Source organism: Aspergillus nidulans, chromosome VII (assembly GCF_000011425.1).
Source record: "Aspergillus nidulans FGSC A4 chromosome VII".
Lineage (NCBI taxonomy): Eukaryota > Fungi > Ascomycota > Eurotiomycetes > Eurotiales > Aspergillaceae > Aspergillus > Aspergillus nidulans.
In genome coordinates, this window is record NC_066263.1 from 1,450,927 (window position 1) to 1,476,891 (window position 25,965).

The 25,965-nt window shown below is 51.0% G+C and overlaps 8 protein-coding genes across 8 annotated transcripts, besides 1 other annotated feature; 5 read left to right on the plus strand and 3 right to left on the minus strand.

The window, feature by feature from the left end:
* Positions 1-25,965: part of a sequence feature (contig 1.26 403..389371(1)) that runs on past both edges of the window.
* On the plus strand, positions 126-5,932 carry ANIA_01653 (uncharacterized protein; the record flags this gene model as incomplete). The annotated part of the gene is made up of 5 exons (XM_654165.1): positions 126-2,451; positions 2,961-3,033; positions 3,110-3,131; positions 3,214-3,820; positions 3,903-5,932. The coding sequence occupies 5 exons, from the start codon at positions 126-128 to the stop codon at positions 5,930-5,932; spliced, it is 5,058 nt and encodes a 1,685-aa protein (XP_659257.1).
* ANIA_01654 (huntingtin-interacting protein K) lies at positions 6,308-7,217 on the plus strand. Its single transcript, XM_654166.2, has 2 exons — positions 6,308-6,776; positions 6,810-7,217. Exons 1-2 carry the CDS (start codon positions 6,438-6,440, stop codon positions 6,960-6,962), a joined length of 492 nt encoding a protein of 163 aa, XP_659258.1. The 5' UTR covers positions 6,308-6,437; the 3' UTR covers positions 6,963-7,217.
* Positions 7,343-9,362, minus strand: ANIA_10221 (putative MFS multidrug transporter; the record flags this gene model as incomplete). Its single annotated transcript, XM_050612829.1, has 2 exons — positions 8,575-9,362; positions 7,343-8,519 (listed from the first exon to the last, which is right to left on the minus strand). Exons 1-2 carry the CDS (start codon positions 9,291-9,293, stop codon positions 7,343-7,345), a joined length of 1,896 nt encoding a protein of 631 aa, XP_050468701.1. The 5' UTR covers positions 9,294-9,362.
* ANIA_10225 (uncharacterized protein) lies at positions 9,380-12,959 on the minus strand. The gene is made up of 2 exons (XM_050612830.1): positions 11,631-12,959; positions 9,380-11,581 (listed from the first exon to the last, which is right to left on the minus strand). The coding sequence occupies exons 1-2, from the start codon at positions 12,814-12,816 to the stop codon at positions 9,777-9,779; spliced, it is 2,991 nt and encodes a 996-aa protein (XP_050468702.1). The 5' UTR covers positions 12,817-12,959; the 3' UTR covers positions 9,380-9,776.
* Positions 18,637-19,926, plus strand: ANIA_01656 (uncharacterized protein). The gene has a single exon (XM_050612831.1). The coding sequence runs from the start codon at positions 18,831-18,833 to the stop codon at positions 19,530-19,532; it is 702 nt and encodes a 233-aa protein (XP_050468703.1). The 5' UTR covers positions 18,637-18,830; the 3' UTR covers positions 19,533-19,926.
* ANIA_10226 (class II aldolase/adducin family protein) lies at positions 20,237-21,201 on the plus strand (the record flags this gene model as incomplete). The annotated part of the gene is made up of 2 exons (XM_050612832.1): positions 20,237-20,537; positions 20,597-21,201. The coding sequence occupies 2 exons, from the start codon at positions 20,237-20,239 to the stop codon at positions 21,199-21,201; spliced, it is 906 nt and encodes a 301-aa protein (XP_050468704.1).
* ANIA_10222 (glucose-6-phosphate 1-epimerase) lies at positions 21,330-22,575 on the plus strand. Its single transcript, XM_050612833.1, has 3 exons — positions 21,330-21,641; positions 21,733-22,056; positions 22,115-22,575. Exons 1-3 carry the CDS (start codon positions 21,396-21,398, stop codon positions 22,490-22,492), a joined length of 948 nt encoding a protein of 315 aa, XP_050468705.1. The 5' UTR covers positions 21,330-21,395; the 3' UTR covers positions 22,493-22,575.
* ANIA_01658 (putative RING finger protein) lies at positions 24,775-25,491 on the minus strand (the record flags this gene model as incomplete). Its single annotated transcript, XM_654170.1, has 1 exon — positions 24,775-25,491. One exon carries the CDS (start codon positions 25,489-25,491, stop codon positions 24,775-24,777), a length of 717 nt encoding a protein of 238 aa, XP_659262.1.

Sequence of the window (25,965 nt, forward strand, 5' to 3'; positions counted from 1 at the left end):
GTCAACTCCCCCTCATTCGCCCTATCTAATCTTATCGGACAGATTTGAGGGGTAGCCTGAAAAAAATCCCGACTCATCGACGAAGCCACCTCTTTAACCTACAAACAACCGCAAAACGAACAAGAATGCTACAACCACCAAAATCTTCAGGCCTCAACGTAATCGCCCTTATATCAGGTGGAAAGGATTCCCTCTACTCAATCCTGCATTGCATCCGCAACGGCCATAAAGTCGTTGCGTTAGCGAATCTCCATCCACCGCCAATTCCTGCCATTAGTAGCAATAGCGACAATGATTCGATACAGCCAGAAACAGCAGACGACATCGACAGCTTCATGTACCAGACAATCGGGTGGTCTGTGATTCCACTGTATGAAGAAGCATTGGGGATTCCGCTTTATCGCGCCCCGATTATAGGAGGAGCGGTTGATGCGGGAAGGGTTTATCGCAACACGAACGATGCTGCTTCTCCTACTACAAAACTTGAGAGTGCTGGAAAGGATGAATATGAAGAAGAAGACGAAACAGAGTCCCTCATTCCCCTGCTACGCAAAGTCATGGCCGCGCATCCTGAAGCGAACGCCGTCTGCGCGGGAGCTATCTTGTCTACGTACCAGCGCACGAGGATTGAAGATATTGCTAGTCGACTTGGTCTCGTCCCGCTCGCTTGGTTGTGGCAATACCCGTTCCTCCCAGCTCCCGAGGCACGGAGGCAGCTCGGGGGTGAAGAAGATGAGGCAGGCTTGCTGACGGATATGGCGGCTGTGGGGTGCTCAGCGCGGATTGTGAAAGTTGCGTCTGGCGCACTGGATGAAGAGTTTCTGTGGGGTGATGTTTCGGATGCTGGGGGTGGCTTACGGAGGAGGATTGTCAAGGGTGTTAAGAGGTTTGGAATGGGTGGGGGTGAGGATATTCGGGGCGCAGTGTTGGGGGAGGGAGGAGAATATGAGACGCTCGCTGTTGATGGCCCCGAGTTTTTGTGGCGAGGGAGAATCGAGATTGGGGAAGAGGGGAGGGAGGTTAGATCTGGGGAGGGGGGTGTTGGGTATTTAAGGTTAAAAGGTGCGAAGGTTATAAGGAAGAGTGAGGATGAAAGTGATGGGATTACGCCGGGAGATGTGAGAAGGCCGGCATTGTTGGATGGGAGGTTTGCTGCGGCTTTGGATGCCTTGTATAATGAAGGCGAGGGAGAAGAAGACAGAGCTGTGGTTGTTGGGGGAGATGGCGGAGGGTCCTGGTCGTCTGATCAGCCCATACAGTCTGTCAATGGTGGTATATGGATGGTGTCTAATCTTATAGCACCCGAAGCTGGCCCTGGGGCTGCTGAACAGGTGGCAGCGATTGTGAAGAAGATCCAGGCAATCCTTGATACATCAGTTGCTAACGCTGCACCCCGGACGACAGCCGACATCGCCTTCACTACAGTCCTTCTCCGCTCTATGACCGATTTTCCGTCAATGAACGGCATATACGTCTCTTTATTCGAGAAACCAAACCCTCCAGCGCGAGCTACAGTGGCCTGTGGTGATAGGCTCCCCGACGGAGTAAACGTGATGGTCTCGATGGTTGTCGACCTGGGTCCAAGGGTTCAACGAGACGGTCTCCATGTCCAGTCGCGATCATACTGGGCTCCAGCCAATATTGGCCCTTATTCACAAGCAATTTCCGTGCCTTTGCAGGGGACGGAACGGGTCATATACATTGCCGGGCAAATCCCTCTGGAGCCGGCCTCTATGGATTTGGTCGAGGTTGAGAGCCCTTCAACGGTTGGAGGACCTGTATGGGCAGAAATGTTCTGTTTACGAGCTGTCCTATCGCTCCAACATATGTGGCGGATAGGAGCAACTATGGAAGTTGGCTGGTGGCTGGGTACGGTTGCTTACTTTACAGGGCAACATCACATCAAGACTAGGGCTCGGCTTGCATGGGAACTTTGGCAGAAAATGCACGAAGCAACTGCCACAGAGTCCGAGGAAGAGGAAGATGAAGGGTCAACACTAGATGTCTGGGATATTAAATACGGGCGACGAGGGCACGAGTACTCGAAAACAACCCTGCGCCCCAGTCTTCCCAATTTCGAACTGGTAGAGACTAGCGATCTCAAGAGCCAAGTGCCGGCTTTTTTCGCTGTCCAGGTGCACGAACTCCCCCGAAACAGCGATATTGAGTGGCAGGGATTAGGATACCGCTGCGAGGGGGTGAAACTGACCAGGTCAGAAACAGAGTTCGGGCGCACGGCCGATGCCACCACGAGCGAGGGCCTGGAATACTCGTGCATCGAGATCGATTGCGCTAGCGCAGAAGACCTCGAAATCAAGATACAGCGTGTTATGGAAGTATACACGCCATCGCAACCGGATACCGTCCACTGCGTTATCTACAGCAGCCAGCCTTTACCCCAAGACTGCTGCCAAGGACAAATTGTCCCGTGCAAGTCGGTTTGGGGCGCTGGTGGGAAAGAAGTGGCGGCAGGGGTGGTTATACAAAGACAGGCATGAGAAGTCTTGACTTAAGACCGCGTAAGTCCGAAGGTATGGGTGAAACGATGTCTACCGTATGGTGATGGCGAAATATCGAGAAATCCTTCGAACGGGGGTTGCTGCAAGGCGATTATCCAACGCCTCTAGGAAGAGAACTTGATTGGCCGATAAGCGTGGACTAAATGTCCCAGTCACCCAGTCAGACCAGTCCCAAGCAGGCGACTGTTGGTATTCCTTTCGCTGTTCTAGACACAGTCCCGAGCCGTCGTACGAGTCGCCGCGCTGATTGGGCTGGCACAGTCGCTAAGAGCTTTGTCCCCGAGTTGGGTGAAGCTAAAACCCAGGTCGGGAAAGTGTTGAGGCGAGAGAGGCGTAGCAGGAGAATAGATGAGATTCAAGAAACACAATATCGAAAATTAATGGCTTTATAGTTATAACCAAAAGGATGATGGATGATGGACTGTGGTAAATTGTGTACAGCTCGTGGAGCCAAGCATGTGACAGCCAAAAACAGGGCCCGCCTTCCGCCTCGATATCAGCTGGAGCCTGTACGGTGGGTGGTGGACCTCAACCAAGTTACCAACGCCATTCCATGATTCCCATCTTATCCCACGTCTAACCATCGATAGCTCATGCTATACATCCTGTCAGGTAAGTAGATTGATCTATCTTCGCCACTACTATCTGATCGAGCCCCGCTGTCGTGGTTAATTTCTGACTTTTCTGGGCTTAGTGTAGTGGCCTTTTAACTTTCAACCCTCACACGACTCGACTTCCAACAACGCCTGATCATGACTCTCTCCGCGTTATAAACACAACAGAGCTTCTCGATATCCATGGGGCCATGGCCTCTTCGACAAGCCAGGAGGATGAGGGGCCGTCTCCGAATCATACTATGATAACCCCCAACACGGATGTCGCTGACGATCTCCGATCATTATCGCGATCACCACACCCGCATCGGCGCAACGGCTCCGTACATTATTATACCCAAACACGAACGTCCAGCGATAGCGGCACTGAGGCAGATGATGAGAGTACCAGTTTACTGAAGGGACTGCCTCCGCCGCCACTCCGATCACGAAAGGGAGCTCGACCGGTGGGTGACAATGATTTTTGGCTTCCTGGATTGCAGCGATGGCGGTCAACCTCGCGAAGCTCGCGACGAAGCTCGGTTGGAGATAATGAGGCGGATATTTTAGAGCTGAAGAGTAAGATCAGGGCGAAGAGACGTGTTGAGATTATTCGGAGGGCGTTCGAGGCTGTTTTGCTGCTTTTTGTTGGTGGTGTGGTTTTGGCGCAGGAGAATGCTCGGTTGCTTGCGTGGGTTTGGAAAAAGGGTGTGTCGGTCATTTATCGAGTTTTATTGCTTTCCTCACTGACTGTGTCTGATATTAGAACTCGTTACCTATTCCCTTACAGTTATCGGAGTCTACGCTATATACCCGCTCAACAGGCACGGACGATTACGGCTCTCCAGATTTTTGTCATTCGACATTCCGCCCAGCTTCGACCCAGCTCCGCTTCTATACCCGGTTCTCATTCCCGTTTATATTTCCCTTTCTTTGTCAAATCATGATCCGTCACTGGTGCTACACAACATCCTCCTCGCTCTCGCCTCAATTCCACCGCAGGCAATTCCGATGCATAGTTCGGTGCACGGGCAGAGTGTAATGCACTGGCTCCTCACTCTACTCCCCGTTCTCGTCTCGGAGCAAATGTCTTGGGGTAATATTCGTCCGACGCCTCTTTCTCTCCGCGGTCTCAGTTCTGAAGCATTGACCTTTGTTTTTCCTTTGCATCAAGCATTGATACCCACTTTAGATTTCCTTTTGTCTACCAGCGTACTTCCAGCGGAACTACAGCTTCTGACGACTGCACTTATTAATTTGTTTCTATTTGCCACTTCACCACAGGCGGAAATTCTCAAAGCGCTGCTATGGCTGGGCAGCCTCTGTATTTTTACCTCTTGCCGCCAGGTTCTCCACTGGGAGGTTTCTCTTGCTCGGATACCGAGTTGGAAGTTTCGCCGGTCCCCCAGCGGCTCAAGCTCGCCGAAGAATATTTTGAATCTGCTCGACCATAGGATTTGCCAGAAACTGAGCCGAGCTGGTTCTTCTGAGGAACCTACTTCAGACAGCGATTCACCGGATAGCTATCTGACATCTACCTCGCGACGGACACAACATGAGACCCGAGAAAAGACCCCAGAGTCTCCTACAGACAACGCTGCAGTGGAGGATTTTACACAAAGACAGACTTCTACCAATTTCGAAGATGCCATGCGCTCAGAGAAGACGAGGACAACTCCGCGAGGCCGACGCAAGCGGTCAATGGCGCCTGATTTGGCGCCCTTCCTTACGATGACTGTCCCCCAAGTCCAAGTCCGCAAGTGGCTTTATGCTTTCTACGTTTACTTGGCCGTCTTAGCCGTCATTCTCGGGCCGGTGCGAAAGTACGTTGGTGAGCGAGCATTACAAGGGGAGGATCCCTTTGGCTGGGCACTGGGATACTTACTTGGGAATGTATCTTGGTTCAGGTTTTGGGTCATAACCTCGAGCCTGGAGCGATGGATCCCGATACCTCCTCGGGTTGATGCTAGTTTATCGAATGCTTTCTGCCATCTCGGTCGGGTAGAGCATATCCGCCAAAGCGCCCTTGGGGAGGCTAGTATGCGTCTCATAATCATTGCGTACTGCCTAGCTGTACTTGTGACCGGTATTGCAACAGTCATCCGGTTGGGCACCTTTGTAGAAGTCGACACAAGGCGCAAAGTCTTTCATGGTACGATGGTGCTAATGTTCCTCCCAACAATTTACATCGACCCAGCATTCTGCGCCCTGGCTATGGCCCTGGTCTTAGCGATCTTCCTACTACTGGACCTTTTCCGCGCTTCCCAGCTCCCGCCGATCTCTCGGCCATTGACCTATTTCCTCGAACCCTACGTTGATGGCCGCGACTACCGTGGCCCTGTCATCGTCTCGCACATATTCCTTCTCATAGGGAGTGCCATTCCACTCTGGCTCACCCTTGCCGATATCTCCCGTACAGGTGACTACCCCTGGAAATCATGGAACGTCCAGACTCGCGATGCAAGCATGCTCAGCGGCATCATTTGCGTTGGACTTGGAGACGCAGCCGCTTCCCTCATGGGCAGGCGCTTCGGCCGCCGCAAGTGGTTTTGGGGCGGTGGCAAGTCCGTTGAGGGCAGTGTCGCCTTTGCGATTGCAGTGACGTTCGGATTGCTGTTTGCTCAGGGCTGGCTTGTGCTAGGACAGTGGCCTATTGGTGGATTCGATGGACCAAAGCCGTTTTCCTGGTCTGGGGCATTGGTAAAGGCCATCCTTGCGGCTGGTGGAGCTAGTGCAACGGAGGCGGTCTTGACGGGGTGCAATGATAATGTCGTTGTGCCGGTTGTGCTGTGGTTGCTGGTTAGGGGGTTGGGGCTCTAGATTACCCAGGTTGTTTTACTATCTATGTCTGGGATGGCTGATTACGAAGATTTATGCTGTATAATGTGCCCTAAAGAGACATTTGTCTTCAATCGTCTCTATTAGTGTTAGCTAGATAATACCCAATTAATCGATGAGGAAGTTCAAACACGCCAGCTAACCTCGGCCTCCGACTTTTTAAAGGGAGCTCGGAAGATCCTGGAAAATGGAGAAAAAACGCAGGAATCAAATCCGTTATTCTCAGGCACCCGATAAATAGTTTATGCCCTTCTATGAAATTCGACCACCTGATGACATCACAATATCGGCAGATCATCCATACCTGTATCTCCCCGCATCTATCTCCTCATTCCAACCTCACAACAAATGCAGTACTCAACCTCATCATTATTTACTAACCGTCACCACCGTTTATTAACCGCGACTAACCCTGCCCAACTCAGCAAAGCAACCATCTCATCTCATCTCATCCCATCCGTTCCGAACACAGAATAACCGAACCAATATGTCAGACCCCATCCCCTCCGCCACGACAACCACCACCTCCGAACTCCCTTCAGCCTCAGCGGCCGCTGAAGATCGCAAAGCCGCCGCCGCCCTCTCCTCCTTAAACACCACAGAAATCACCTCCGAAACCGCAGCGTCAGAAACCAAGCAGCCGTCCTCAGCAGATCAGGAGGCGCTGGGTAAGGCGATGAGTCGGTTGGAGATTGCGGCAGAGGGTACAAAGAGCCATGCTGGTTCAAAGGGGAAGGGCGAGGGTGGAAGTAAGACAAGTGAAGCTAAGAAGAAGGCTGCTGCTGTTGCGGCTGTAAAGGTCTCGGGGGACGATGTGTCTTTGTTGGTATGTTCTCCTGTGGCTTATATTGCTGAAAAGGTTGGAATTGGAAGGAAGCTGATTGGCTTACTTCCCCAGATGAATGAGCTAGACCTTAGTAAAATCAAAGCGACGGAGCTTTTGAAAGCGCATGAGGGGGATTCAAGGAAGGCAATCCGGGCGTTTATTAGGCCAGCAACTGCTGTGGCCTAGGTTTATGTTGCATTTGCTTGGGCTTCTTGGGTTGCTGGGAGTAGGTCGTTTGGTATACAGTACTGCCATACTTTCACTGGAGTTGTCTCATTGGGTTGAGAGAGTCAACGGGCTTGGCTCTGAGTCTGGCGTTTGGTTCATTCTTATACTACGGAGCTGGTAAATGAAGAGCTATGAGTTAGTTCTTCGTCCTAACTGATATTTGATTGAGCAAAGCTCTTTCTTGTGTCATAAATCATGATCATTTCTCGTATATACAAAGCGTTGCTATGTCTAAACCATTCCTATTTCATATGTCAAACTTAACATGGTCCTATTGTACCATAGGTGGTAACCGCCTGACACCTAGTTCTTCAGTCTGTAGCACACCATGTCTCACCTCACCTCCTTTCCTGCCCTTGCTCACCTTCCTCCCTCTCAATAATAAGATCCTTCGTCCTGTCGATCCCCTTACCTTCATAGATTGACCCAAGTAAGACCCAACCGAGCAGCGCTTCAACCGCCAACGCCCACCAAACCCCACCGACAAGGTCATACTTCAGACCTAAGCCCAGTCCCCACCCCCCAAGTAGCGGACCCAGCGTCCTTGCTGCACTAGATATACTCGTTGCGACTCCATTAACGGTTCCCAGGATAGACGCGTCCGTCACACTGTTATTGACTAGGATAACAGCCGCGGGAAGCGCAAAAGTCCTTGACACTACTTGTAGAGCCACGACAAGCGTGAATGCCGGCCAAACGAGGTAGGGGTAGCTTGGGACCAAGACAAGGAAGGGCATGAGCGCATATGAAAGTGGTGAGAATGGGAGGAATGTGCGGAAAGAGGTCAGTGTACCCAGCCTCGACTGGATGCGCGGGTAAATAAAGATCTGGAGCGGGAGACCGATGATGCCAATGATTGCTGTTGCAAGACCAACCCGTGAGGAAGGAAGGCCGAGGCCGCCACCGAAGCGGAAGAAATCCTTGTGGCTGGAATTTGGGGCGCGCGGGCTTGGGAGGAAGGTGAAGGTCATTGAGTTGAAGGCGCTCGTGTGGAAGGCGAGGAGGAACTGGACGAGGAGCGTCAACAGGACGTTGCGCGTGAAGAGCTGACGGAAGTTGGGGCGTTTGTGACGCCGTTGAACTCTCAAGCGGACGGGGCTCGGTGGAAGGGATCTGCTTGCGATACTTTCGTCCACGAGGAGCGAGGTGTCCTCCGGGTAGTCTAAGAGGGAACGGTATTGGTGGTATCGCCGGCGGCGGAACACCCTCACCAGTCGACGGCCGATTTTGCGACCCCAGTCGCTTCTGTACCGGGCGACTTCGTGCGTCTCATCAAGACCAAAGAACACAGATATCCACGAAATGAAAATAAAGATAGCGCTGACCAAGTTTGGAAGCAGGAATGGCCAGTGTTCCATCCACCACACACCCTTCTCACCACCAAAGAAGGAACCTGGTCCAAACAGCTGCGGATAGTTTCTGCGCGGATCCGCCAACAAACCACCAAGTATTGGGCCGATAATAACACCGATGTTGAAGCACATCGGCAAGAGAATGAACGCTCGCGACTGATACCTAATTCGACCCCATTAGCAATGTCCCACCGAGCAACAACGGCCGAAATACGTACTTCTTCTCTTCAATACTCTCCGAGATCATCGTCCTCATAACACCCGCATTACTATTCAGCGCACCTCCCAGAGTACGAAACACCGCCGCAGCCGCAAACGACCGCGAGAACCCAAACCCCAAACAAGAGATGCAAGTGCCCAACAACCCAATGAGCAGCACGCGCTTCCTTCCTATCCACTCGCTATCAGCAAGGCGACCCCATACGACCGCCGTGAGAAACTGCGCCGCCGTGAAACTGCCCTGCAGAATACCCGCCTGCTTGGAGATGGTTGAGTCCGGGAGCGACGGGTCGAAGGAACGGAGCTGATAAAACAGGTAAGCTTGCAGGGACGTCTGAGTGAGAGGTTCAGAAAGACGCGCAATGGTCAGAATAGCAAGCTGCCCTTTCCTAGGGAGTGAGGACCAAGTCACGGGCTTTTCACTCGGCGCCGTATGCACCGGGTCATCCTCGTCGCTGGTGTTGCCTGTGTCGCTGTCGCGTACCCATTGTTCGTCTTCAACCGGCGCGGGGTCTAAAAGACGAAGATGAGATTGATTGCTGTTACTGTCGTTGATTGCAGTGCAGACACTGCTGTCCTCATTTGCATTGTCATTCTCATTGTCGGTTTCGTCATGGTAGGCGTTGTGAGAGGAGTTGCTGATGGACGTTGCTGCGGTGGTGAAAGAATCTACATGGTCTCTATAAGGAGCTGGATCATGTTTTTGAATAACGCCCATCAAATTATAGAGTTTTGAAGGGGATGAAGAAGTTTAAGTGGGATCAATATAGCTGAAGGTCAAAAAGACAATGCGCGGAGAAGTTGGAGAAATAAAGACTTGAAGGAGCGAGGCCGGATATCGGCTCGGTCTCTGCGCTAAGCCGGGTTGGGATCTGCAGTAGGCTGGCGAGCGCTGCCACTGCCTCACAGTGGGCCTCAAAGATGGGACTGGAATATGAACTACACCCCCAAGACTGTGGAGATACTCCGGAATCGCAGAGAAAGGAACATACCAATTGGATAAACATGATGCCCAATGGTGCTACTTTGGGACAGACTGACGCCATCGCACGCTTCCCCCAAAATGCGAAAAATACCAAACCGAATGCAGAAGTGCGACCTGAACACCCCAATGAAACAGATAATCCAAGCAATAGACAAACAGCAACTGCTTTCTCGTTAAGCTAACAGCAACAGCCGGGGAAACCAAAACAATATCTGTTTAATTATGCCGACTTCCTCCAGTCATCTCAACAGTGCTCTCAATTCCTTCCCACGGAAGCTCAGAATCATCGTCATCCACATCATAGTCTGTACCACCCTTGCGAGAAGACCTCTCAGTGGTGCCCGTCACTTCGCCTTGCTTAGGGTTGGCCTCAATGCCAATCGATTGGAGTGTCACCTCCATCTCCTGCTCAGTCATCTCTTGTCCGCGCTGTTTCTGGCCTTCGAGTACGTCGTAGAGAGCGTATATTTGGTCCGCTTTCATGTCCATGTCCTTCAGCAACTTACCAATCTTCTCACCAAGCGCTTTTCTCTGACGTTTGCTGATAGATGCATCAAGTTTATTATATGCTCCTTGGCAAGAGACAAGTTGGATTCTTAGATGCGAGAGCTCGTCTTCCAACGCCTTCAGAACGGTAGCGAGCGCAACAGCAGGCGTCTGTGCAGGCCGTAAGGTAGGCTCCTCATTATAGCTAACCGGCTCTGGCATGCGCTCCGAGACAGGGACGGGCTTGGGAATCTTAACAGCATCGCTGGTGTGTTCACAACCTTCGCCAGGTATGGACTGTTTGCATACGGTGCAGTTCCCTCCGTTGTGCTGGGTGGCCCGATTAAGCGCTTGCTGGGTGGCCTCAGGAAGTTTAGTGAGATTTTCGGCCAAATCGGCGTGTCGCAGCGTAATATCCGGGAGGATGAAGGCAGAGGTCATTTCCTCCGCGATCCGAGGGCGCCTTCGCTGAGCTAGTGGTGTCACAGAATGATCCGAATGTCTCCTTTGGCGCTCAGCAGGAACAGTGAGTTGACTCTCCCCTTCCGTGGCTTCTGGTTTCGAATGAGAAGTCAGGTCTCCGAGCGCAGAAGCAGGTCGAGGTACAGGGACCTTGGTCTCTTTGAGAGACGACTTTCGTGGAGCAGGCTTCAGCGCACTCTGACGAGTGAGGTTGTCGGTCTCGCCGGCACCGTGCTCTAAAACTGGGTTGGATTGGCGCCGCTTGCGGGCCAGTCGCTCTTCTTCTAACGTCTTTCTCAGCTGAGCAATCTCACGTTCGTCAATGAAACTTAACAAAGTCAGATCTTGCTCTGCGGCGGACGATTTGCGGGTTTGTCCGGTTGAATCTTTGGTGTATCCAGTTGTCTCTTTGGTGCGTCCGGTTGTCTCTTTGGTGTGCCCGGTTAACTCTGTGGTAAATTCAACCGGTCCTGTAAGCTCGACTTCTTCGACCACAACTCTCTTAACACGTCTTCCCGTATTTGGCTGCTTTTTGGTTTGTGCGCTGGTTGACCGAGGTCGATTTACTTTCTGCTTCTTGGACATGGAGGATTCCCTCACTCGTGGCAGTTCGATCGAGAAGAGTTCTTCGTCGGCACGTTCCCTCTCAAGACGAGAGATCTCTCTGTCAACCTGGCTTGACACTCTAGTCCTGGTATCTTCTTTGCGACTCTTTGATCTCGACCGCGTGCTTTTAGCGGTGGCGTCTTTGGTGCTTCGTCGGGTATCCACTTGGCTATCATCTGCTTCTGCGCTGGCATCGCTGGCAGTGTTTTGTTCAGATTGTGCAGTGTTGTCCCTTGTCTTCGAGCCGGGCAAGAGCTGCGCAAACCGAGCTTTAAGCTCAGCGATCTCCTCCCGTAGGACTTCATTTTCACTCTTGAGGTCCTGAGACTCGAGGTATGCCACACCCAGCTGAGAGACGGCCATATCACGCTCCTTACTAAGCTTTTTCAAAGCTGCTTCTTGAATATCGCTCTTGCGCTCAAGAAGATCCACTTTATTTTGAAGTGCTAGGTTTGTTGATTCCAACTCTAGAAAGTCGTTAGCACCGAAAGCTCAAACCACACGGGGCTAGCCTACTTTGGTTCTCGTTGATCAAACGGTCCTTCTTATAGTCGTTCTGTTCAACCTCGTAGCGTTTACCATGGCTCTCTCGTTCCCTTTGGCGGGCCTTTCCTCCCTTCAAAAAGTTGTTTTCCTGCCGGATATCTTCCAGCTTCTTCTCAGCATCGGCCTTGGCCCTTTCGAGTTCTGAAACTTTATCTTGTAGGAGTCTCAATGACACAAAAAGCGCCTTCTCGTCCTCAGGAATTGGTATAGTGTCAAGTGGCATATGTTCGCGACTGAAAGAAGCATCTGTAACATCGGCAGGAGGTGAGACAAACCGTGTGGTCCTGGTCCTTGGTTGTCTTGTGTATACCGGCATTCCGTCTTCGTAAACACCAGAAACAAGATCCGAAAGGTTCGGTAAATCAGGAAGAAGAAATGATTGTTGGGTACCAGTATCGCCTCCAGCATTAGCAGATGCACGCGCCTTCGCGCGACGGGCTTCCTTCGCATATGCTTCTTGCGACGCGCGTTCAACAGCATCGGCAATCTGGTGGGAGATATTTGAGTTTCCGAACCGTGTCGGACGCGTCGTGGTCGTCGTAGCAGCGGGCGGACGTTCGTCTTCCAGGAAAGAACCATCGTAAGAATCGCGGACCTTGGCGTGGATTTCAGACAGTGTACGTCTTTCCTTTCGAGACTTTGAGGGCGGATTAGGGTCGATGTTTTCCTTGTGAGCGAGCGTGGCCTGCCTCAGCTGGGCGTCTTTCCGGAGACTTTCGCTAACTGCTCGCCTGTTTGAACTGCGCATCGCCGATTTCTGAGGGGTAGGCACGTCAAGGCGGACCGCGGGAGAGGACGAACGGACGCTATTTTCCATGCTCAAGTACGAATTTCGCGAGTCGTCGAGTCGTCGCGGAGGGTTAGTCGGAGCTCGCCCTACCTCAAGGGAGATATCATCGTCAATCTCGTGGTCTTCTTCTTCTTCGGATGTCCCTATCGGCGAGATGTTGGGGAGGTATTGTTCAAATGTGGAAGTGTTGAAAACGTAATCTGGCTCTTCTTCTTCGTCAACCTGTGACAGCTTGCTAAACGCGCCTTTCATCTTTGGAAGTCGTGGGCTCTCATCAATCTCTCTGGTTGATGCAATGGCTTCATGTTCTGGATCAAAGTCGGACCCGAAAGACGCGAAGCTGTTCGCCGTGTTATCGCGCGACATGGCTGACGCGACGTTTTCGAGGAAGAATACTCGAGAGGACGAAGCTGAGGGTTGGAAGTCCTCCGCTCCTAATCTCGAGGGGTTAAGATGTATCTGCCTCTATGATATGGGATGTGTGTGAAACAAAACAGCGCGTCGAGTGGGTTCCGCTTGAGGTAATGGTAAATGGGGAGGCTGGGTTTGTTTACGGGTAACCCGTGCTAAATCACTCACCGCTTTCTGCATACACAAGATTCAGGAACGTGCCAAGCAAAGTCATCAGACTTGCGTCTTTTAACCATGGTTACTGCAAGGCTCAGGGCATAGTATTAATTCAAGATGAAAATTGTACTATTATACGCATGATCAATTATATGTGCAGCCAAACCCACTAAATGCTCTTTTCCCACTTAACGATGCCTCCCAAACGCCTTGCTAGGTCCATACAAGAAATTCCAAAACCATGGACAGAAAATCGTAGAGAATCTTATAATCGTAGCAGGTCATATCCATAATAGGGTGCACAAGCGCTAGCTCACCCTCGCGGCGGATTTGCACTATTATCGCCTTCAGAGCCTGATTCTGTCGTTCTATTTGCCGAAGTGCTTCTTGATGCGCTATCATGATTAAAAGTACCAGCCGTTGCGGGCGCACTTTCTTCTTCGCGTTGTGTTATAGGCGTGGGAGGGTCATTACTGATTGGGCTCGCCACTTCAATTTGGATCGTAGGTAAGGGAGTTAACTCACGCAGCCGAGGCGGATTGTCGGGGTGTAACTCTGAAGGGGGAGGTTCATATGGAGGAGCCTCTCCCCAATCCAGATTGTCGTAGTCCGGAGGTGGGATATTTCGTGCTCCAACGTCCCCATCTTCAGGCTGTTCATTTTGATTGTGAGCAGAGTGCAGAGAAGTGGTATAGGATTGTGTAGGAGTTAGACCCTCCCCGTCGGATAGCGCCGAAGAATAAGATTCGCCACGGGAATGCACGCTGATAAATCCAGATGAGCGATCAGGGCCCTCGCTCATCGCGGCAGCGTCGTTCAAAAGAGGCCGAGAATCTGAATCGCGTGAACTGGCTCGAACGCGTGAACCGTCGTGCCGAACATAGCCTACATCAGCATAAGTGACACTTGAGATCCGCCTATCGCGGCCGCGACTCTGAGCTTCCGCTAGAGCCGTAGCCGCCGACACCGAAGTACTCCCGTTGACAGATTCTCGACTATTGGCACGTGCCCGGCGGCTTTCCGCCCGAAGCTGTTCAAGACGGACAATGTCTCCACGTTCGCGGGCTTCACGGCGCTCGCGTCGTCGTGCTTCGCGCTCGGCGATTTCCTGACGCCGCTGCAGTCGAATTTGGTACAGCGATTCCATCATTTCCTCCCGCCGCTCTTCTTCCTCCTCCGCTGTTTCCGGAAATTCAACCACCACGTCCATTCCTCCTCGTTCTCCCTCCCTTGCGATCACTTGCTCTGTGGGTTTTGGCGTCGATGAGTAGGCAGGTAGGGTTATTATAGAACGAATCGAGGTATCGCGACGAATTCCGGCGTCAGATTCGGTCTGCGGACCGCCCTCGGCGGTTTGAGCGGTCGCTGTCTCCCCGGCTCGATTGGGCGACGAGCCGCCCGGAACCTGGCCGTACGAGGCGCCAACATTCCACCGATTCCATCTATCCTTGAGATATTTTCCTGGTATGTATTTAGGGCGACAGTTCAATTTTCGGAGAGCACGTAGGACAAAGTAGACGATCACTAGAAATGCCACGACGAACACTACGATGGCGGCAATCTACCACAAGTCAGTACTGAACAGGCAATTTACCTGGATGAATGAAGACCCACGATAATGACCACGTTATTATTTCCGCTCCCCGAACCATCTTTTGTAGGGTTGTTTTGCCCTTCTGTTCCATTGTTTGAGTGTTCATTAGTCGGAGGATCCGAGCTTTGACGAGGCTCGAGCTGCCGCAACGGGATTGGAATCAGCATGCTGTGGAAAGGGACAAAGAAAAGCGAAATCCCAATAGAAGCTCAGTCCGACGCATATAGAGCCTTGGGGAAGTCGAAAAATGTCGAAAAAAATCAGCAATCAAGGCCCAGTCTTTGCTTGCTGACCGAACCAGGCAGAGACGAATAAAGCGGCCTCGAGCGGAAACAGCAGAGTCGGCGGCTGCGTTGACAGCTTGGGTGTCAATGTGGGTCGGTCTGCCGTTGAAATCAATAGAAACGAGATGAAACAGACGCAATGTAAATATACTCCGCAGAGTCCGTACACAAATAATATAAAGGGGCTCAAGGATGAAATCACGCCTTGGTCTGTTGGACGGATCCTCGTGAAAAAGGAGAATGGAGGAGTAACATCACCACGAAGACCATCCGGCGTAACGCAGCAGAAGAGCCAAGTCTAAGCAGAGCCAGGCGTCCAGCTTACAGGCAATTATAATTGGAGTAGAGGCGCGCGATAATCATCAGTTGGCTGAGCCATCTCTGACCATCTCTTCATTGGTGCTGATCGCTGCGTGTGGTGGCTGGGCCAGCCTCGAGCCGCGGACTCAGACGAGGCTGCACTGACAGAATTAGTGGGAGTGAGGCCGACTGGGAGAATGTATGCAGTACAGGTGAGACTTTTGCCAGACAGGGCCAAAGAGATTCGGAGGACCTCTATCTTGTGCGAAGACGCCAGGCATTATTGCTTCCCCGGATTCTTGAATCCAGAAGGTTTATTGCATGATTTGCATCAGTGTACATTTTATTACATAATCTTTTCTATCCAGGCCGCATTAGGAAGGATTAGCGGCGCTTAGGGAATATAGGGCTGAGCATGGAGTGTACAGTACATAATATAGTACTATCGATTGAACCATTATCGGTTCATGCTCACAAACTCGGGGTTCGCCGTAGGGCTGCATCAGAAACAGCAGGCTCATGCTGTTGTTACTTTGCTGTTCCTTCGAACTATATTTAACGTGGTTCGCGAAGACTTCGTTAGGTAAACATGAAGAAATAACATTTATAAAAGTCTTCTATTCCATCAGAATACCATCAGGGGCTCAAAATAAATATGCTGCTGCAGGGTCGCGATTAGGTCGTTGAGGAAAGGGGATTGCTCAGAGTCGATTCTGGGTGATATGCTCGAAAGCCATGGTGCTATTCTAGATAGAGCAATCAATTGCAACTTCTGGCCCGATTACCGCATAAAACCGACACAGTAACTTATCAAGGACTATATTTAGCTCTCAGCTGCGACACCGGCTATCAGAGGTAAGCTTAGTGTTAAGCAACTGCCGCAACCTCGTGGCGCCAAAATCCAACGTGGGGTTCCAATAAAGATAGTGGCGAAAGGCAATTATCAGCGCCGAACCGCATTAACCTTCCAACGAGCACTCACTGTGCTGGTAAACCACGCGAACAGCCAACGATCCCAGCTAGACTATGTGACTACTCATAAACTAAATAAAAGCAGACGTCTTTTCAAGCATGTCGTTTCTGCCGTTTTCGACCCGCTATTGCTCAGCGTTCTACTGGCTTCTGCAACCAAACAGCATCGCACCAGGGCGGGAGGCAGTTAATCCAGATATGGTGAGTTCTACCAATAATGAGAATGACCGGAAGCTGGTCTCTACTGAATGTCGATGAGCTTCTACTTGAAGCATTAGCTGTCATCTGCTCTTTCGATCTTAGCAACCCATTAGAATTGGGTTCATTTGGCCCGGCTTCGTGTATACTCATTATTCCCTGGGAAGAGAGTGCTGGCTTAGACTTATTTGCACTCATTCCTTTTCAGCTAGCCGACATGTACGACTTACTCAGACTTACTTAGTACTAGGTTTTGGAACTATCTGCGGGAGAATATCGCTCCCTCATTGAAGGGCCGGTTTTCATGGTTACCCTATGTCAACATAGACCACAGAATCCGCAGATGATGCAGGATTTGCCGTTCATGTCACTTTCTTCTTTGACAATGATCAACTCTTGTCTATTTATCAATGCTCCCGCTTCGAGTCTCATAGAGCGGGAAACCATGAGATCAGAGCTAGGCACTTGCAAAACCTCTCTCACACATCTTTGATCCCGTAGATAACCTATATCTAGGGATACCCTACAGGTTTCCATAGTTGGTTGCTCCAAGTTTGGCACGGTAAGCATACTTGATATGCCGTCTAGGTTCACCTCCAAAACCTCTAATCGAAAATGCACCATCCGCTAGACACCCTAGTCAATATAGCCGCCAGCAGCGATGGAAGATAATACAATTTTCACAACTTTTGCGCTATACCGAGTAAACCGTTCAGGACAGGACCTGTTCGCGGTTCAAGACCTTGCAAAGCCTGGGGATATGCAAATATTACGTGGCAGAACAGAACGGTTCTGGCAGATATAAGTAGCTATAAAACTGGGAAAATGACAAGCTACCCAGCCTCAAGTCGCCGGCCTCGGTTTGATATCAAGGGCTCATAGCTCTCGCTCCATAAATCGAACCGTCATCCGCAGCTTTTTCTGGCGTCTTTGCAGTCCAGGACCGCCGAGAAGTTTGCCCGGCACGAACCTTCTCGAGTCTCGATGGAATAATTGTTCCAAATACATACTTCGAGGCGAAAAGGCAAACAGCCAGCATAACTACGAACCGTAAAATTACAGAAGGGTGCTTTTCAGCGCAGGAGCCTCTCAATATGAGTATATTTCGTGATCATGTTAACCAATTACCCGCCTCGTCTGAGCAATAGACTGACCCGGCTATTTGCAGACTCCAACGCATCGCAGATCATCTCATATCTCTGGCTCGCACTCACGGTGACCACGCGGTCATTGCCCAGCCTGTGCGTCAAACGCATACTTCACACAGCCAATTGACTCTTCGCATACATGACCAACGCGCCCGTATTCAGGATGACTGCCTTGAGAATGGCTAGGCAGAAGTTTGACTCAGTGCCCACCCATCTGCACGGCTGCGTGTCTAAGAGAGTCTCGCCACAGCGAGCTCTCAAGCGGAATCCCGTCCAAGGCATCGATAGCGCGCTGCGCAGAGAGACCCTCATCTCACTCTGTTATGCCGAAACGGTCGAGTGGTGAGGGATTTGAGACTGCGGCACGCCGTTGGGAAACCAGGCTGAGGTGCTTCGGGTTAGATTGGCTATAAGAAGGCTTCAACGCATTGTGGATAAGTTGATATACAGGCCAAGACTGCTAATCCTGGTCAATTCACTTCTGCGCTTTGGTGCAGTCTCATTTAGTCTCATGAATTAGAGGACGAAGGCAATGATCAATGGACAGAAAGAGCTCGAGGTTCCTGCAGACTGGGTAAGAAAGGAAGAAAAGCTCTGTCTCGCTACATAAATTGCGGCTTCGTTGGACGATCTTTAACGGAGTGCTTGATCCGAATGTGAAACGGGCTTTGAGGAGCTATCCTGTTCTATCTACAAGGATGTTTGGCCTCCAGGGTCTGCATCGCTACCTAACCTATACCATTCCTTGGGAGTATTCTATGTGTTAGCTGGGATCCAGACAATACTGGAAATGCATAAGCCTGAGTAACTTTAGGCGTTGAAATATCAAATAGTGAGGATTGTATTTCTGTGACACATAGACTGAACACGAGACAACCAGTTCCATGCCCTTTATGGGTTCCCTTCCTGATCCATAAATCAATGCAGTCAGCCTCAGCTGGATATCTTGGTAGGCAAGTTCAACGTCGGTTAATCGCAATGGCGGTAGCCTACTTGGCGACTACTGTCCCTACTGCGCCACACTTCACCGACTCACCCTGCAGCTATAAAACTCAAGCAGGAACAGCAAGACGACCTAGGCAACAATCGACCCAAATTCTGTTATTCCAGACTGAGAATTCATCTTCTTCATTACCTCGTTGGTCCGCCTTCCCCAAAGATCCATTGTTGAAGCTATCTCGTGTTACTCAGGTAGTTGCATATACATCGCTCGCGCTCTGTGATCGAGTACCTTATCGTTAGCTTCTATCCGTCCAGATTCCCAACCCAAACCACCAACTCTCGAAACCTACTCCAACCACCAACCATCCATCCACGATGTCTTCAACCTCTATTCCACCAGAGTCTGACTCTCAGTTGCAACCCCACAATGGCGCTGGAAAAAAAGAGTCCGTATCTCCGCTACAATCCCATCTAAACTACCTCCAGATTCCCACCACCCCGCTTCCCACCGTAGTCCAAGCCCTCCACTGGCTCCTCCTTAATCCAGATTTCCATCTGACCCCTTCCATCACACCGACCGGTAAACGCCTCATTACTCTCACCATCACTGCCAGCGCCGACACAACTCCCTCCCTAACCGGCACAGCGGACCTCAACACCCTCGGTAGGATCCACCTTACATCTGCAACCCGCTGCCGAGACGAGCATGCGTCATTTAAGACGCGCCTCCTACATGTCTCGCTCGACGAACCAATTGAAAAGCTTTACGATGCAAGCGAGAAGATCCTAAGCGACGGTCTAAGCAATGGGACAGTGCGATACCCGCCTTTAAGTGAAGACGAGATGGACGAGTGTCCTTGTTGCCGTGGCGATCCAGATGCAGTGATTTTATTTGGGTTCCATCATGGAAATGCGTTATACTTCGAAGAAGACGAGTATAAGGCTATCTGGGGAGATGAGGAGTATCATGGGCTTTTGTCTGGGTCTGACGGTACTTGGTTGATGGCGAGGAAGGAGATGGTGGAGAGGATGGTGGAAGCGGAGGAAGGGGAAAATAAAGGGGTGAGTAAACTTTGATTGAGACGTCGACATATCGAACTTGGAGTGCGGAGAGAAAGCTTGAGAGTCTTGGTTTACCCTTCCAAGTAGTGACTTCTACGTCCAAGTGGCCGTTTGAGGTCGGTGATCAAGGATCAAAGGTTGTCAGACCATGTTTGGCCTGTCTTTAGTATGTCTCGCCTGTTGGGTAGACCAGAAGCGTTCAGGGTTGAGACATATCGTTACCTTCTTAAAGCAAATTGACCATGAGTCGACGGTTGAGAACAAACCCGTGTGTCAGCATTTACGTTTCATCCAAGATCCTTCAGCAGGCCAGTTTAATGCATTTCAGGATGGCATTTATATGTAGTATCTACGCTAGGACATCCAATTAGCCTATTGACTTCAGCTTGAATGGCAACGTTTCCAAAAGCCGTCACACGGCGCGGTCTTTTACAGAAAGACAATCAACACGTAGTTTCTCACTACTGTCATAACTCGGAGCTTTATTGACCGAGTTTGTACGTGGAGAGTACAAGAAAGAACGTCTTTGGCTGATCATATAACCTCGGGTCCGGAAATGCGCACGCTTTTCCGGGTTTCTAGCTGGAAAACTGGAAACCCACAGAGGTGATGCGGGGTCTGGAGTAGATGTTCATCTTATATATTGGAGGTTCCAGAGGTTCCGTCGGGCATCTTTTTTCAACCACATATACCAGGTATTCTCGCTTCTCCAATACACAATGGCCCCAACCACCCTAAGTGACCTCCAGCCATCAGCCACGATTGATGCCAAGCCTACAACGGTCTCTATCCCATCGAGCAGGCCCGAGAAGCCTCCTCCAGTCCAGGTTCTAGGCAAGACCAAGAGCGGCAAGACGCTGAAGATTCGCAGCTACCCACAGTTCGACAACCTAGAAGACGAGCGCCTCTACCGCAAGCAGCATCTCGCCGCTGCATTCCGCGTCTTTGCGGACAGGGGCTTCGATGAGGGCGTTGCAGGACATATCTCTGTTCGCGACCCTATTTTGACTAACCACTTTTGTCCGTCTCCTGTATCTATGCCGAGATTGTGTCGGGCTTTCTTGACTGACATGGCGCAGGGATAAACCCTCTCTCCGCACATTTCTCACTAATCAAAGTCTCCGACCTTGTTCTTGTCGACGAGGATGGAAACGTCGTTGAGGGCGACGAACCTGTCAATCTCCCAGCCTTCGCTATCCACTCCGAGATCCACAGGGCGAGACCTGACGTGAACGCCGCCTGCCATGCACACAGCGTCGCAGGAAAAGCCTTCTCATGCTTCGGGCGTGAGCTCGAAATGATAACCCAGGACTCGCTGCGCTTCTACAAGAGTCACGCTGTGTATCGCGAGTTCCGGGGAGTAGTTCTGGATGGGGAAGAGGGGAAGCGGATTGCGAAGGCGCTTGGGGACGGCAAGGCTGCGATCTTGCAGAATCATGGACTGTTGACAGTGGGGCAAAGTGTAGATGAAGCGGCATTCTGGTTTATTAGTCTTGATAAGACTTGTCATGCGCAGTTGCTGGCTGATGCAGCGGCGGCCGCGGGATATAAGAAGATTATCATTGACGACGAGGAGGCCGCTTATTCGGCACCACAGGTTGGCGGACCCGAGAAAGGGTGGTTGGCGTTCCAGCCGTACTATGATGAGCAGGTTGCGAAGACGAAGGGGGAATTTCTGTTGTAGTGTAGTTTGAAGTTCAGCAGTTGTTTGTGTATAGATCTGGATCTTGAAACCGCCCCACTCTGACGTCTACCCCTCCTCTCTGTGTTCGATCTTTCTCATCCTCACATCATCACCTCGATCCTTTCTCAATTCTCCCCTGTAATTGCCTTCTCATCAATACTCAACAGAACATCTCCTGAATAATACAAGTAAAAATGGACCGGTCTAAGAAACCCGCTGCCATCGGTGTCACCGCAACCCCGCCCCAGCCAACAATCTCCCTTGCCAACAACGTCGTCCAAGCCACTCTTCCCTCCGGCGAATCTGTCACCGTCAATCTAAACGGCGCAACAGTCACATCCTGGAAGTCTGCCTCCGGCGCTGAGAAGCTATGGCTCAGTGAAGCTGCCGTTCTGGACGGCTCGAAGCCGATCCGCGGTGGGATTCCTGTTGTCTTTCCGGTACGTGTCCTCCATTCCTAAATTTCAATTCGCAAAGGAATCGGGACTGGAATTTAGTCGTTTATACTGGTTGATACTCATGTTTGGTCAGGTCTTTGGGCCCCCTCCATCCGACCACGCCACATCCTTTCTCCCACAACACGGTTTCGCACGCTCCTCACTCTGGGAATTCCTCGGCAAATCCTCCTCCGAGTCCTCCGGCGCCAACAGCGGCGACGACACCGTGAAGCTCGATTTTGGTCTGTCATCAGGATTGCTTAGTGAAGACTTCAAATCGAAGTGGCCGCATGAATTTGGGCTTGTCTATAGTGTTACACTTTCGCCGGAAGGATTGGGAACTTCGCTGCAGGTGCAGAACCAGGGGGAGAGAAGCTTTGAGTTCCAGGTGCTGTTACATACTTATTTTGCAATTGACGTGAGTTGTCTTCCCCTCTTCCACGGCAAAGCAACGGTGACAACTAACAGGGATGAAGGACATCTCTCAAATCCATGTCAAGAACCTACAGGGTAAAACCTACATTGACAAGGTCCAAAACGCAACCACTCACACAGAATCCAATTCCTCCGTTCAATTCACTTCCGAGACGGACCGCGTATACAAGGACCTCGACCCGTCAGTTCCGCTGGTCATCTCATTAGGCGATAAGGAGCTATTTAGCATCACGCGCGAAGGGCTCAATGATGCAGTGGTGTGGAACCCGTGGATCGAAAAGGCAAAAGCAATGGGTGACTTCAGCCCTGATGACGGGTATAAGAAGATGGTTTGCGTGGAGGCAGGAGCCGTCAATGGGTGGCAGTCGCTGGAAGCTGGCGAGTCGTGGGAAGGTGGGCAATTTATCAAAAGTAAATAGCGCAAACGTGTCTACTGAAATTAGATGTCAGTGAGCGAGATGAAGTGGACACTGTTATTGTGATGAGATACTCTCTTCGAATGGTATGAACGATTCGAAGAGCAGGTTCATAACCTGTAAGGCTTCGAGAATGCTCATGAAGAGTGCAAACCCCTGCTCAGCCCTAGGCGCAGCTGACCTTCAAGCCCAAGCGCCACCATTTCCATTAGATAGGTAGAAGAAGCTAGGACCTTCCCACACAGCATCTAGGGTAAGCAGACAACATTCTCGCGTCCACATCTTTCGGCGCTCAATACGTATATTGTTAGCATACATGCAAGGAGCCTGTTCATTCTCATGTGGCACTGGCAGATGCCTTCTCGGCCAGGGTGTAACGCACATGACAGCAGACTTATGTCGCAGATGGTGCCTTTACCTAGACCCTCTCTTGCTCAGGTGTAATAAAATACTCTTATCCTTTACTGGGATACGTTGCACGGGCAGGCTTCTCAGAGTCCGACAGGGTGATATGCTTACCACCTGCGACTGTACTCCGTCAATATCAAAGGTCATTTGGCTGTGGAGAGATTACTTCATGAGTAGTTCGTAGTCGAGCTTCGAGGTTTGAATAATATACACTTCAAGGATCAAAGCCGCTTCATCTAGCAAATAAACCCTATCCTCCAAGGGGGTCTTGGTCCGGTCTAGCATGGTTCATACGGAATTTGGCCCTTGAAGGCCAGCGACAATGGATGGATGTGCTGGAGCGATACGGATATGGTTGTCGAATTGATCTGGAGCCTGGCAAATCCTCAGAGTACGTGTTGACAAAGGTCGCTCGAGGATAAGGCCCCTGGTCAGATACGGAGTTTGGCGCGATTGTGACAATATAGTTCATACTTTACTGCTGAGGACACTTAGGCTTGACACTACCTAATGCTTTCCATGTACCTAAAGCGAGTGGGCCTTCATCCAGGACGACACGTCGACACGTAAGTAGTATCAGCAGTCGAGTCTGATCATTCTTCCCAATGAGTTAAATCAACTTATTTCGAGTTGTCTCCGAAGTTAGGATTAATGTACAATAGTAGTGGTCGTAGATTATTGCGTGTTTGCTATTCACCGCATCCATCTTTTTCACCGCTACATTAGATATGTGATATCAAAGCTGACAAGGTTATGCAAATGACAAGCAAGGGGTATCAAAAGAAATGCAAAAAAAAAAAAAAATACGCCATCTGCATTATCATATTATCATGCAGATAGTCAGCAGTTGACTTCTGTTGACGGCAGAGCACGACGGAAAAACTTGGGTGCCATCTGAACGCCTCGGCGAAAGGCGTCACTCATGATTAGATCGAGGAGACTAGCACTCTTCAGGCACCGACGGGCCAGAACGCAGCAGCACAAGGCTCGGGTTCCAGCTTCGGAGTGTATCTCGGTCTAGGTGTTGCCGGCAGTAACACGAAATGCACGGAGCCATAGACACCTAGAGCTCTTTGTCCGGCACCGAGAGTGCTGGAATATGGGAGTACAAGATCATTATTGGTCACCATTCACTTCAGCCCTCGGTGACACGCAACTCCAGCTCGATAGCAGACACGTTCTTGCCACTTGGCGCAGAGAATACTCCGTCTGTCGGGCCGTCAGCGCCGGGTATGACGTGCCAACCCTTGCACAAGCCCCTTGCCTCCGCACATGCTCTGCTGCAGCAATCTGCTTATTGGAACGTGTTCCAGCGAGTTAGCGTTAAGCGCGGCAGGAAGCTTATCCATGACCCTCGTGGAATCCACAAACTTTCAACCAAGCCTTAAGCCGACGAACAGCGAGGGAATATAGAAATACCGGCAGTAGGGTCATCGTATGGTTGGAAGGATCTATGATCATCACGATCGTCAGTTATGCGGTCTGTCTCCGGTTCCCCAATCACGCGGGCGGTCCTCTACATAACGCCTGATGCAGTCATCCTCGTGTTCAATAGAGTTGCTCGTCAGGTTGCTCATCATGGCCTAGGTAGGAAACAAGAAATATTACTGGGGCGTGAGATTAGGCAACTCCGCTATAAAGGCAAATTTTCTGGTCAAATGTTCAGGCTTGCGTGTCTGCTGAGAGCCGCGTATAGTATGATACGGCATTCGAGCGGCAAGAGTGATGCAACTTAGGTATCGGACCACATAGAACGCAGGCGGAAGCTAAGGATTCGCCAAGACCTAGGACACTGGTCATTACCGAGCGAGCGCGTTAGATTGAGCCACTCGAAAAGCCGTAGTGCTAGTAGCCCTACCGAGCCATCGTGGGCAAATTCAAAGTACGCGCGGGAAGATCTGATTACGGATCAACGCAGTCGCCGGCCGTACGGGTACGGCAGGGTTGATCTCAGGATAGTAGCAGGTCTTGCATAGCGGACACCGAGCCTGCCGTTTCGTGAACCATGGGTCAAGGCAGGTGGCATGGTAGATGTGATCACAAGTCAGCGCGCGAATGGAATCGTCATCATCAAAGTCCTCCATGCAGATAGCGCACTCCCGGTGCGCATCGCCATGGCTGGAAGCAACCTCATGCTCCACAGACGCACTGACTTGAACTTCCTTCTCTGAAGCGTTAAGCGGCAAAGCCAGATTGGACGCTGGTGCTGGTATTGACCCTGGCGCTTGGCTCGTAGAGTCCCGGTCTGGGTCGACCTCGCTTCTCTCAGAATGTTTTGCTTGGTGGCCCGACGCCGCTGTCCAGGCCCTAAATTTGATCAAGGGAAACCGCTTTTCCAGCTCTGCCGAGGTCAGGATGGCGTGAGAAAAGCCCATCGGCCAGCTCTCCGGGTCAAGTTGCCGGTTAGGTCCTCTGAACCGCTGTCGCGTGCCGAAAACAATCCTGTATCGAAAACTGTTCAGAATGAGACGAGGAGACAGGCAAGACAATATGAGACATGGGAGGTACCAGACGAAGATGAAGAAGACCGCGACGCAGATTGGGGCCAAATAGCCCAGGGTGGCCCCGGAGGGTTCGTCCGAGTCCTGCGCCATAATACGACCCAAGGCTGGTTTTAGGTGCGATTAGACATTAGATTGAGATAGAACAGATCTCATTCGACGATGGAATTAGACATTATATTTTTAATTTGACATTGTACTGTTGAGGTCGTGATGGACAGGAAGATGGAAAGTTGCTGCCATAACGGAGGTGGGTTCAAAGTGTTGAGTCTCGTGTCTCCTGACAACCCCGCACCGACCAAGACCTTAGTTTCTTCTTTGCATCCCTTGACAGCGGCATCTACTTCATTTTTGGTATTTGTTTACTGAGTCTGTGTATATACCGCGCTCTGAATTATTTGAAGCCATTGATGGACGAAATCAAGACTCTGCACCACCCAACTGCCACCGCTACTGTCACTACTCTGACAGTCTTATCGCGGTGGAGAACCCCAGATCACAATGTTACATCCGCTATATTAGACGAGCCTTTAATCCTGACGGTACTTAACAGGACCCGCCGGTAGC

Excerpts from the sequence above, each read along its gene's own strand:
- ANIA_01654 (XM_654166.2), top strand. The coding sequence starts at position 6,438 with ATGTCAGACCCCATCCCCTCCGCCACGACAACCACCACCTCCGAACTC. Across the intron at positions 6,777-6,809 it reads GGGACGATGTGTCTTTGTTG|GTTGGAATTGGAAGGAAGCT; the intron begins GTATGTTCTCCT and ends ATTGCTGAAAAG.
- ANIA_10225 (XM_050612830.1), bottom strand. The coding sequence starts at position 12,816 with ATGTCGCGCGATAACACGGCGAACAGCTTCGCGTCTTTCGGGTCCGAC. Across the intron at positions 11,582-11,630 it reads TTTGATCAACGAGAACCAAA|AGTTGGAATCAACAAACCTA; the intron begins GTAGGCTAGCCC and ends ACGACTTTCTAG.
- ANIA_01656 (XM_050612831.1), top strand. The coding sequence starts at position 18,831 with ATGTCTTCAACCTCTATTCCACCAGAGTCTGACTCTCAGTTGCAACCC.
- ANIA_10222 (XM_050612833.1), top strand. The coding sequence starts at position 21,396 with ATGGACCGGTCTAAGAAACCCGCTGCCATCGGTGTCACCGCAACCCCG. Across the intron at positions 21,642-21,732 it reads GGATTCCTGTTGTCTTTCCG|GTCTTTGGGCCCCCTCCATC; the intron begins GTACGTGTCCTC and ends ATGTTTGGTCAG. Across the intron at positions 22,057-22,114 it reads ATACTTATTTTGCAATTGAC|GACATCTCTCAAATCCATGT; the intron begins GTGAGTTGTCTT and ends ACAGGGATGAAG.